This window comes from Oryx dammah, unplaced genomic scaffold, assembly GCF_014754425.2.
Source record: "Oryx dammah isolate SB20612 unplaced genomic scaffold, SCBI_Odam_1.1 HiC_scaffold_9, whole genome shotgun sequence".
Classification (NCBI taxonomy): domain Eukaryota; kingdom Metazoa; phylum Chordata; class Mammalia; order Artiodactyla; family Bovidae; genus Oryx; species Oryx dammah.
This window is the reverse complement of record NW_024070193.1, coordinates 50,066,720-50,079,343: the sequence shown is the minus strand read 5'-3', so window position 1 is coordinate 50,079,343 and position 12,624 is coordinate 50,066,720. Positions and strand designations below refer to the sequence as shown.

The 12,624-nt window shown below is 45.9% G+C and overlaps 1 protein-coding gene across 1 annotated transcript in view; it reads left to right on the top strand.

Moving 5' to 3' along the window:
* Positions 1–12,624, top strand: part of STAC (SH3 and cysteine rich domain) — a 115,990-nt gene that overhangs the window by 61,864 nt on the left and 41,502 nt on the right. The window contains exons 3-5 of the mRNA XM_040246285.1: positions 6,263–6,363; positions 7,894–7,975; positions 9,108–9,223. Of these exons, the coding sequence (XP_040102219.1) occupies positions 6,263–6,363; positions 7,894–7,975; positions 9,108–9,223 (299 nt within the window). The remainder of the gene's footprint in view (positions 1–6,262; positions 6,364–7,893; positions 7,976–9,107; positions 9,224–12,624) is intronic.

The following is a 12,624-nucleotide window of genomic DNA, read 5'->3' as shown; positions in this document are numbered from 1 at the left end:
GGTAAGGAATCCGCCTGTAATGCGGGAGACAGGTTCGATTCCTGGGTTAGGAAGATCCCCTGGAGAAGGAAAAGGCTACCCACTCCAGTATTCTGGCCTGGAGAATTCCATGGACTAATAGTCCATGGGGTCGTAAAGAGTCGGACATGACTGAGCTACTTTCCCTTCCCTATGATTACATTTATTTTGTTATACCTTTCTTTTCTTACTCATTCTCCATATTATTTCTCTAGGTAAATGACCTCAAGTGCAACCACAGTTTTATCTTTAACTCTGATACTATTAATGTATGAAATTCAACCAAGGGTTAAGCAGTGCCTCAATGGCAAAAGCTTATCAAAATGAGCCTGACCAATTGTTTCTTAGATGTCTGTAATCAATATCATTTCTTTTAAAAAGCCTGTCATCCGCTTTAGTTATATCAGTCATTTGCATTCAGAAAACCCCTTCAGTATTTTCTCCCAACATCTCTGTATGAACATGTTCACACTGGAGCTTCAGCACTTGGTTTTCTATGGACAGCTCACTTATCCATAGTGGCAAATGATACTAGGCTCATAACACAGCTCGGTGCCCAACAATTAATCAGTGTTGTACTTGTTTGCATCGATCCATTCCAAAATCCATCTTAAGATCATAGCTCACATTCTTAACAATTTTCAACTGTAACTCATAGAGCTATCTTAGATTTATCCTAGAAGTTCATATCCCAGGGAAGAACTGATGTGCTGGCCCCATATCCTCCCTATGTCTCTATGTTCCAAGGACCACTTCATTCCAGGGGGCTGACCCGACCCAGTTTCCAGCATCTTCAACTATTGCTTTTTTGTTACAGTAGTATAGGACACTAGTTTAAAGATAGTACTGAAAATACTACAATGGAAGCTGTATCATCTTGCTTCTGAAAGGCACCCACTTTCATCTTCTTTAATAGTTGCTTCGGGCCTTTACATCAATATCTCTAAATCCTGTGCTTCCAGTACTATTGATGCTTATTGACAAATGTGTCTTGGCTTCCTGCTGTAGAGGACGAGGACGCAGCTCTCACCCTCCGACTCGCCTGCCTAGTCCTGTCTTTCTCTCTCTCTCCTCCTCATAAGGGTAATATCACAATCTTTGCTGCTCCCTTCCTCTCTCACCTTCCCAAGTAGTTATATCACAATTTGGTGTTAGCTGGTCACCTTATGCATTTTTATGACTGCTACTAACTTCTTAAGTTTTTTAAAACCTATTTATTTATTTTGGCTTTGCTGAGTCTTCATTGCTGCAGGGGCTTTTCTCTATCTGGGGGGAGCAGAAGCTCCTCTCCAGTTTCAGTGCTCAGGCTTCTCACTGTGGCGACTTCTCTGGTTGCGGAGCACAGGCTTCAGAGTGCACGGGCTCAGTAGTTGTGGCTCATGGATTTAGTTGCCCAGGGCATGTGGGATCTTCCTGGACTGGGGATCGAACCCATGTTCCCTGCACTGGCAGGAGGATTCTTAACCACTGGTTCCCTAGGGAAATCTGTGTTGCTAACATCTGATTCAAGCATTGTACTATTACATTTCTTTCCTTACACAGGTTTTATGTTGCCCCAAATTGAAAATTGCCTTTATCACTTCCTTGACTTTTTGTACACCTGTAATTGTTTTTTTATATGCCCCCATATACCTATCAAATGCCATATCTATTAAGATACCCAAATCTTTAAAAGCTCCATAAACACTTGAGTTTCATTTTCCCCCTAGCTTCATTTCATCTGTGGCTCCTGTTCAGGCTATTACAGTGTTGTCCTGTGTGCACATCATTATCTCTCCTCTATGTGGCTCTTGTGTTGCACACTGAGTCTGATATTTTCCTCTTCCTTGATTTATTTCTTCATCTTTTTAAGGCATATTCTTCACTGGTATTCTAAGAAAGAGTATGTGAAAGGTAAACAGTTTCAATTCCTTGAAAATCTGAATATGTGTTTATGCTACCTTCATACTTGTTGGTAATTTGACTGGGTATAAAATTCTAGGTTGGAAATTATTTTCTTTCAGATATTTGAAATTCCACAGTTTTTAAAGCTCCATGATCTTCTAGTTTCCAAGTTGCTATTGAGAAATCCAATCTTCGTCTCTTCTGCTAAACTTCTTATGGTACCTCCAATTGCTGTCTTCCAAACGTATGTTGAACTTTCTTATACCCTTGCAACTCCTTCTGATAATCCTATTATTTGGGGTCTATACCATCTTTTTTTCCTTGCTAATTTTAATGGAGTTTTGGTATGAGTAAGTAGGAAACTCCTGTGACTTGTCCACCAAGCTTACTCAAAATCCACTTATACTTTTATGTTTTCAAGTATGTAAACCCATGTTATCCCCTTTGTATATATTATGATGCTGTTACTATTAGCAACCCTGATAGTAGTTAGTACTGTTTCCATTTGACGATAAGACAGCTGGGGCTCCAAGAATGTTAGTTTAAAGAGCCTGCATGAGAGATTAAAATTTAAAACCATACTTTTCCCACCCTACTGATGCATAAGGGTCATGTTCAGTGATGCCTTTGTGATGAAGGTTGGTGGCAATAAAACAAGTTAGATCATAGCTTCTCCATATTTTGCTACAGTAAACTAATGCCACTGCTGGGAGGTAAATTATTCCTTTGAACTATTCTCTAAGTCACAGGGTACAAGCTTTCCTCCTCAATCACTTTTGTTATTACACGGTAGAAATTGGAACACCTAAAACCAAATAATTGCTAGTGGTCTGACTCAATACAGTGGAGTGTGTTAGAACAAACAAGGAAAACTGAAATTACAGTGTTCAAGTCTGAAGGAAAATATACCTTAATATATAATGGCTCTATTTCAGAGTCCAGCACACAATGAAATAAGTTTCCTCTTTGAAGCTTTTAGTTACATTCTCACATAGGGCACAAATAGCATTCTTCAATTTGAAAACAAAAATTAAGTTACTGCTTTCAAAGTCCAGTCTTTTGAAGGCATTGCAGTCTTTCAACTAAGTGCTTATTGTCAAAGTGAAAAAGAGACTGTCCAACTAGTATTTATGAACAAACACACATATCCAGTAATTTGTGGTGCGTTTATATGTCACTTCAACTTTCTGTGTTTGTAATAGCAGACACTCTTTTGTTCAATGTGCCTTCAGGATGGGATTTTCAGGTAATAGCTCCTGAAGGGTTTCTAGGTCTTTGTCCTGTCAAGGGTTTTCTTGTTGCTTTTGTCGGCTGAACCTCAGGTTCTCATAGTTCCTTATTTTGTCATTTCATTATCCCCAAGTGTGCTAGTGGTAAAGAGCCTGCATGCCAGTGCAGGAGACATAAGAGATGTGGGTTCCATCCCTGGGTCAGGAAGATCCCTTGGAGAAGAGCATGGCAACCCACTCCAGTATTCTTGCCTGGGAAAGCCATGGACAGAGCAGCCTGGTGGGTTATAGTCCGTGGGGTCACAAAGAGTCAGACACGACTGAAGCGACTTACCACATCCCCAAGTGCATCCCCTTGTCAGTGAAACAATCAAGTAAAAGGAGGAAATGTTTGGATCCAGTCCAGAAAGAGTGAAACTAGGCAGGACTTCTCGGACCCAAGGCAAGTCACTCTATGCTTGGAGCCTCAGGCTTCTCACCTGTGAAATAGATGCTCTCCAAATCCTCTTTCAGCTCTTGAATGCTTTTCTACAACATCAGTGAAAACACTCCAATTAATTATGTGAATCAGTCACTACTGATTTCAGCACGTGTGTGACTGACAATAAAATAGAGTTTTGTTCATTAATTTCTTTAATTTATTGGGCACCACACCCACAGCTGGTATACAGAGGTAAATGAACAGACTCGGTCCTTAGCCTCACTGGGTTCATAGTTCAGATGGGAAAAAAAAAATCTCAAATAAGTAATAATTGTGATAAATACTGTGAAAGATAACAACAGAGTGCCATGAAAAGACTAATAGGAAAAAATATAATTTAGACAGGGAAAGGGTAGTGTTCTAAGACGCCTTCATTGAAGAAATGACAAGCCACCCTAAGGATGAGGAGCAGGGACATGAGTGAGGAGGGACAGGCACAGCGTTCCACACACACAGGGCAGCATATGTAAAGACTCCTGGAGATTCAAGAGCTTGTGCAGTTAAGGAACTTGAAGAAGGCCATGTAGTTGTACCCTGGTGAAGGTTCCCACCAAATTGTACAAAGTATTGCCACCATGGTATGCATTTGTATAACATCAGAAAGGCAGGGAGAACCTCCTGAGAGTTAAGCAAGAGGAGTAGATTTGAGTACGTTTGTCTGGCCTTTCTACACACCAGGGAGGAACATAAAAACAGGTAAAGACAGTTCAGTCAGGAATTAGCCCAGACAAGGGATGGTGGTGGTTTGGATGAGGAGGAGGAGATGGAGGTGGATCTTATGTATCTCGAGCTCTCCTCACTTTGGACTATAGCCTGCCAGGCTTCTCTGTCCATAGGATTCTCCAGGCAAGAATACTGGAATGGGTTGCCATGCCCTCCTCCAGGGGATCTTCCTGACTCGGGGATCTTCCTGACTCAGTGATCAAACCCAGGTCTCCCGATTTCAGGCAGATTCTTTACCATCTGAGCCACCAGACCTGCCTGCCAGCTACGATATGCAGAGGGAGACCTATGGCCTCATATGACATGGTATATGGACATACTAATTCCTATTGAGGGAGGCCCTTTGCCTTTCTAACTGGTCTTCTCAGGCAGCATTCAGCGTGATCCACAGCAGGTATTCACACATCCCTTTGCTGACAAGCTTTTAGGATGCAGGTCTCGCCGCTATGGCTATGTCTCCTGGACAGGCTGTCAGGAGCACTGGTCTCACCTTTACACTCTCCCAAGGATGTGGCCACAGCCCTATATCCAAATCTCCTCCAAACCTCTCTCAGTAGGAGGAGACTGAGAAGAAAACACCACGTTCTTCTCATTATGTAGAGAAGGATCGTTTTAGGGATGAAACTCTTAATGCCCAAACAGCTCTGCAAAGGAGTGCTCCCTCCAGTCTCCCACCTCCCTTCCTCTTTCCTCATAGGATTGAATTGCTCGGTCACTTAACTGTGAAGTGCATTTCGGCACCAAAGTTCTAAGGCCTGCCTGGAAGCCAAGCACCTATTTCCCTTTAATAAATCAGAGTCGATCACACCTGTTGTGCCAACTGTATCCTCTGTCCTGGACTCAGTGGAGACACGACACAGCCCATTTTAACATCCTCTCCTTGTCTCCCTCTAGCCACTTTCTAAAACAACACATGAGCTCCACCACCATCTTCCTGAAGCTGCCACATCCAGCGTGCTGGTCTGTCCTCCCTCTGCCGCTCCAGCCCTGCTGCCGTGGGCCTGGTGCAGCGACACAGTTCCCTGGGTGCCTCTCTCCTGTCCTCCCCTCCTCTGCCTTCTTCCTTCTCACCATGCTATGGCACCCTGTCCCAGGACACTAAGTGACTCGCTGCAGACGTGGTTTAATTGCCACGCACTGCCCTTCCTCCTCCCCCAGGCCAAGGCTGGTGTCTGGTTGAGCCCTCTCTCCCCCACTTCAGAGCCTCATCAGCCCTGATTTCACACAGACCACACTGTTCCCCCTGAATTGGGCATTTTCCAGAGAGTTTGCCCAAGAGTTCAGACTCTGTGATAGGAATTCAGGTAAATGGACAGAATGTCTGGACTTGGGCTACTTAGTGAGGTACATAAAAGAACAGAAATGTGACCCATAGGAAGAGCCAGTGGGATGATCCCAAGGCCCTTTGCCTTTCTAGCTGGTCTTCTCAGGGATGTCCCATGACATCCCAAGACAGAGGGATTTGCGAGTTTGAATTGAATGAGTGATGAAAGCAGAGAAGATTGAAGTTTCCCGGAGAAATGAACAGGAAAGGAGTGGAGGGAAACCAGAGCTGATACTTTGCATAGAAAATAGGGAAGAAGGTAAAAGAATTTACCATAATATTTTGCCCATTTTGAAAGCTTTGTACAAGTCACAGGAAAGAATTCAGACAAGTAGCTGGGAAAGTACATTGTGTCCTAACCAAAAGTGAAAGTGGAAAGTGAAGTCTCTCAGACATGTCCGACTCTTTGCAACCCCATGGACTGTAGCCTACCAGGCTCCTCTGTCCATGGGATTTTCCAGGCAGTAGTACTGGAGTGGATTGTCATTTCCTTCTCCAGGGAATCTTCCCGACCCAGGGATTGAACCCGGGTCTCCCACATTGTAGACAGACGCTTTACCGTCTGAGCCATGTCCTAACCAAAGCTCACCATATACCCAACAGGAACAAATGCTAAGCACGGACTGCGCTGCAAGGCCTGTAAGATGAGCATCCACCACAAGTGCATGGATGGCCTGGCACCCCAGCGGTGCATGGGCAAGCTGGTAAGGGCTCGTGCCCAGAGTGTACCCCGGGACCCTGCTCAGAGCACTTGCCTGCCTGATGAAATCATGAAATCACTCCATTCAAACTTGTTCCCGGAAGCACCCTGACTACTGGACCCCAGGAAGCACCCCCCACCCCGCCCCAGATCTCTGGCTGGTCAGCCTAGCTTCCTAGTAGGATTGAGTAAGGAGGAGCTTTATCAACTGAAGAGGTGCAAGTTCTCTGTGTAGAAAAAACTCAGGGTCTTCAGTAAAGTGGACAGCTTGTCTTGGGTCAGGACTTTGTCAGTGTTAGCACCCAAGTCCCACACCCCGGGACTGTCCAGGTTTTGAAAGTAAAAGTCAAGCATCCCAGGAACCTCCTCAGTCCCAGTTTAATGGGCTGACAGCTCAGAGGATATCAAGAATGGGATGGAGATTAACCACCCCACAGAAGTGGAGTAGTAAAAATCTACACTACTATCATGAATCGTGACAGCCAAACCCAGAGAGGGAGCCTCGGCCTGGCCCGGGCTGGCTGATTGTCCCATCTCAGGAGTGGGCTTCCATACTGGTACTACACAATGATAGAAAGCCACCCAGAACACTTTTGAAAATATTTGAAACTGGGGTGGCCAAAGAATTCTGTTACTAGAAGGGACCAAGAATGTCTGCCCTAGAGATACTTAGGTCGTGATAGCTGACTCAGAAAAACTTAAGATCTGTCACACAGAAGAATTCTGTTGTCCTCTACGGCTCCAGGGAAAGCACCTAGGATCAGTAGGGTCCACGTCTTAACAATCAGAGATAATGTCAGTAAGGTCCTCTGTCCCGGGTTAGTAAGAGTTCCTGCCACCCACGTCCCCAGCAGTGTTCACCGGAGGAACGCTTGCCAGGAATGTTGGAGAGGATTCTGGGATTCTTGTAGGGGGAGGGCCCTGAAGTTCCCTTTTGACCCTGGGGTACAGAAAGCCAGGATTCTTAGAGTTCCTCTGTGTACTCTTGACTGGCAGTATCCTCTTCTCCAAAACTCCTGCCTCACTTGCTCCCCCCCTCCTCCTCCCCCAGTGATTCCTACAAGCCAGGGCAGAGACCATGGTTGAGAAGTTAGGAAAACAGAACGGGATCTGGAACACACAGCTCATCAGACATACAAGGGACTTGAGGTCTCCCTGTGAGGTCCTCTTGCCCATGCCCAGGCCTTTGAATGAGTGTAATAAACCATATGGTGAGATAATGCAAGAGGGTCCATTTGTATCCTAGGGGCTAATGAGCCCAGTGGAAAGGAGGCGGCAGCAGGCAGCGGGCAGAGAGGCAGGATGGGAGGGCAGGGCTGGGGGCCTGCTTTCTGGAGGGAGTGGAGCTTGCTTATTGACAGCTGTACCTCCCTGCCCCGACCAGGGAGAAATTACAGGCCATGTCAGCGTCTTAAAGGGCGACAGGGAGGCATCTCTAGAGAAACCAACTGGTTTCATTTTTAGAGTTCTTGAGTGGTTGTCTCCATCTCAGCAGTGACATTGAACCCTTTTCTTTCCCATTCTCTCTCTCCAGCCAAAGGGGTTTCGGCGTTACTACAGCTCCCCCTTGCTCATTCATGAACAGTTTGGATGCATTAAAGAAGTTATGCCCATTGGTGAGTTGAGACCTTGTTGGGTTGAGTGGGGTTGAGCAGCAACATCCAGGCTGACGGCTGCTCTCCTCCCGGGGCCCGGGGCCACACAGCAGTGCAGGGGTGGCAGAGGCAGGGCAGAGTGCGTTTATTTGGTGGCTAACTGGTTTATGGTCGTTTGTTTTGCTGGAGGGGAAGCTGAAGGTGGACCAAATTCCCCTGAAGTTGTTTTCCTTTCCCTGATGAAACTTGAGAGACACCCAGGTCCCAAAGGCTGCTGACGTGCTGTGCCAGCTCTCAGCACCATGGCAGAGTGGAAGCAGGGTGAATCATGGCTTCCCCTAGACCTGGGTCAGAGCCCAGCTCCCTCACTGGCCAGCTGTGTATCTGAGCAAGTAACTCAACCTGCTGGACCCTATACACTGAGAACAGCCCTGGAGGCTTTTCATAGTTCTTCGTATATGAAAATAAACAGAGATACATTATATAAGACCAATGCGTGGAAGGACCTCACTGAATATCAGTTATTCTTTAATGAGGACAAATAATGTCTTACGGATATTTCTGGCTTGAATGTATTCTTCAGCAGTATCTTTTAGTTTTCTTCTATGTTTTCTCTCTTTCTGAAAATCTCTACATTTATGTTTGCCTTTTGGTGGAGGCAAGGGGAACAAGTTTTAACCTAGAAATTTACAAACTAGAAAGCTTTTAATTAGACATTCAGGAGGCCTAGTAATGTGACATTCTTTCCAAACGCTTGCCTCCTCCTGCCCGCTTTGTGTCACGAGATTTTGTACCTTGGCAAGCAGAGCCTTTCACTAGAGGAAATAAAGCTGGTCTCTGGGAAGAACCTTGGCATTGGAGCCCTGGGGATGGATAACAAAGAGGAGAGCCAGCCAGTCAGGGAACGTTCGGGAGCAGAGACGGCTGAGTGCGGTGGAGCACACGTCATGTCATGGGGGGGAGGTACACATCCCCAAGGATACTTGACCACGGAAGCCTCACTTCCCCAGGGGTCTCCCAGGGGTGAGCGGGTCCGTTGTGCAGAACCTACTTCTGGCGTCGTTAACCCAGGAGGTGTGGTCGGTGGTTGGCTGTGTCCCCGACCGTGACTTGAGGAAACGCTGTCTCAGATGAGCTCTCTCTTCTGTCGCAGCCTGCGGCAATAAGGTGGACCCTGTGTATGAGACCCTCCGCTTCGGCACCTCGCTGGCCCAGAGGACAAAGAAGAGCAGCTCAGGCAGCGGCTCCGACTCGCCTCGCAGAACCTCGGTGATTGCCTCCTCCCCCCTCGGGGAACCCGCCCTGGTCCCAGGCAGGGCAGACCTGGAGCACCTCAGAGCGCAGCAGGAGGGGAGTCCGCGGGAGTCCCGCGGCCTCCGAAGGGGGCTCCAAGTGCCTTGGGGCACTGAAGGGTAACTTCCTGTGGCAGGTCCCCAGAGATCCTGAGACCACACTCTCGGCCTCACAATCCTGACTCTCCCCCGTGTACCTCTCCCCCTCCCTCCATTAGACAGAATATCTGCCAACACATAGAAAGGTTCAACCCAAACAAGGGGCAGAAGCTGGAATGTCCCGGCTGTGTCCAGTTCTCCTTCCAGCGACAGCCCAGTTCAAGAATACAGCCCTTTTCCACATGTCCTCAGTCCTTTCTCTTTAAAGCAAGATCCACCCTTTGATTTCTTTCGCACAAACAGTGCCCTCCCCAGAGGCATGGGGTGTTTGCCTCCACGGGACACATCACCATCCCCCTGGCCCCTCTCACACGCTTAGTAATATAGTAGTGAAGTCACTCAGTCGTGTCCGACTCTTTGTGACCCCATAGACTGTACCCCTCCAGTCTCCTCTGTCCATGGAATTCTCCAGGCAAGAATACTGGAGTGAGTTGCCATGCCCTTCTCCAGGGGATCTTGCCCACCCAGGGATTGAATTGCAGGCAGATTCTTTACTACCATCTGAGCCACCAGGGATGCTCCTTCGTTTGAGCTGACCTAAAAACGAGTGTTCTGTGCATCTCTGTGCCCTGGTATCATCATCCTCTCTGGCTGTCCTAACCAGAATTTCTGTGAATGCCCCAAGATGCCACCCAGCTCTGTGGCAGAAAGAAGGCACCTCAGAGATAGGTCTGACCTGGCCACATCAGCAGCAATGTCCACTCCTGCAGTTCTGAGCTCTGCTAGAACTAGCTCCACTAACTAGTTGGTTAGCTAGTTTTAGCACAAAAACATCGCAGGGAGTACTCGGCGGGAGGCAGTGAACATCATCTCTGCATTTGTGACTGGTGTTTGGAGCAGAAGGAACATCACAGGCGCATTTGAGAGATGTCCAGTCTCCTTTCGTGTCTGTGTCTCGACCCTACAGACTGGCTTTAGGGGCAAAAAAGCATAGTTTGCCGTATGTCAATAACTTGTTGGTTCATCATGGTCCGCTTATATTTCCTGGCACTGGTTCCACCAGTAAATATTTCCTGGAATTTTGTTCTGTGAAGGCATCCTTCTGAGAGCTGCAGGGAGACAAAGACAAATCAAATTGTGCTTAAATATCTGTCACTTCACTCTTTCCCTGGAGCCCAACTTGCCTTGGTGGAAGCAAACAGAAACAATTGATCGCTACTTTAAAATGACTTTGTTTCCTTCCTGCAGGGTCAGTAGTAATGAACTTCAGCCTCTTGCCATTCTGGCAGTGTTGTTATGTCCTGAAGGGAACATATTTCCACGTAGCAAAGGTTTCTTTTCTTCCAGGGCTATAGAGGCATTTGCTTTACATTGTCGGGAAGTGGCTGCCTGGCTGTTTCTAAATTATTAGGTTCCCTCTCATGTGCTTTCAAACGCTGTAGAATATAAAAGGCTCGATGGCTTTGGGAAAGCCAGCAGAAACCAAATTCAAAAACTTTCTAGGAGTTGGTTAGCTCATTTAGGAATGACCTTCAGTTTTGTGAGATTAAATGAACATCATAATAGCAACTTTTGTTCAGAAACAGTGAGCTTCAGAGGAGAAGGGTCCAAGTGACTTAGAGACCGGTGACATTTATTTTTTTTCTTCTATCTGATGTGTCATGAAAGGAAGAATGGCTGAAACAAATCTTAAAGCTAAATTGTAACAAGAAATCAGTCTCAGAAAGGCAGCATTATAGGACTTTAGAGCTGATGAGAAGAGCTAGGAAGGCCGACTCGTTCCTCTCTAACAAGATGTAAATTGTTTTAAAAGTATGTGACTCTCCTCTAAGGACCCCTGAATTCCTCTTTTAGAGAGGTGAGGGGCTTTTTTGGTGGTTCAGTGCTTAGGACTCTGTGCTTCTACTGCAGAGGGCGCAGGTTTGATCCTTGGTTGGGGAACTAAGATCACACATGCCGTGTATTATGGCCAAAAAATAATAAGAAAATAAGCAAAAATAAGCATCTCCCAGTGCTTAGGAGATGAATCTAGAGGATGTTATGCTTAGTGAAATAAGTCAGAGAACCACCAATGCTGTATGATATAACTTATATGTGCAATCTAAAAAAAAATACAAATGAATGTACATCAAAACAGAAACAGACTCACAGATTATAAAAGCAAATTTATAGTTCCCAAAGGGGAGAGGGGCAAATTAGGCCTATGGGATCGACAGATACAAACAATTACAAAGTAGATAGGCAGTTAGGATATGCTGTATAGCACAGGAATTATAACCATTGTCTTGAAATAACCTTTAATGAAGTATAATCTGCAGAAAATACTGATGTTTTATGTTATACACCTGAAACTAACATAATATTGTAGATCAACTCTATTTTTAAAAAGAGCATGGACTCTGGAGACAATGCCAGAGGTCTAACCCCTGCTCTACCGCTTAGGAACTCTGAGCCCTCAAGTTTAGTTCTCACTGGGCTTCAGATCCCTATCTGAAAAATAGGTTTATCACAGAATTATTGTGAAGCATAAATGAGACGATTGATATAAAGTACTTAAAAACAGCACACGATAGATGATTGGTTACAATTAGCTATTTAGAGTGCTGCTTTATTATTGTTGTTGTTATTTCGGTAACCTAAATAATGACTATGGGGAAAAAAGTGAAAGTGTTAGTCACCCAGTCATGTCCAACTCTTTGTGACCCCATGGACTCTAGCCTGCCAAGCTTCTCTGTCCAAAGGATTCTCCATGTGAGAATACTGGAGTGAGTAACCATTTCCTTCTCCAGGGGATCTTCCCGACCCAGGGATCAAACCCAGGTCTCCCACACTGCAGGCAGATTCTTGACCATCTGAGCCACCAGGGAAGCCCCACAATGACTATAACTCTTCCTGTACATAAGAAAGGGCAGAAAAAGTATTGATGTTACTGAAACAATTACTCTTCGCAGCAATGGAAACAGGCTTTAACTAGTACCTAAGCAATGCAACCTCAAAAGTGCATCTTGTTCTCCAGAATTAATGTTCAGCACTCACCTAGAAAGAGCTATAGTTCTACTGAACATTTTAAGTAACAGGATGTGGGCAGGAATTCTGATTTCTCTCTGTCGTCTGTTTCCTGGGAAGCAGCCTAACTGTGGTCAGTGCATGTAGGCACTCATTCACCTGTCACTGAGCACTTTTCTTGTGCCAGCCCCTGAGCCTGCCCCGGACACCAGGAGGAAGGGACAGTGCCCGAGAGGGAGTCCACAGCCTCTCAGAAGTTAGCCAAACAGACAA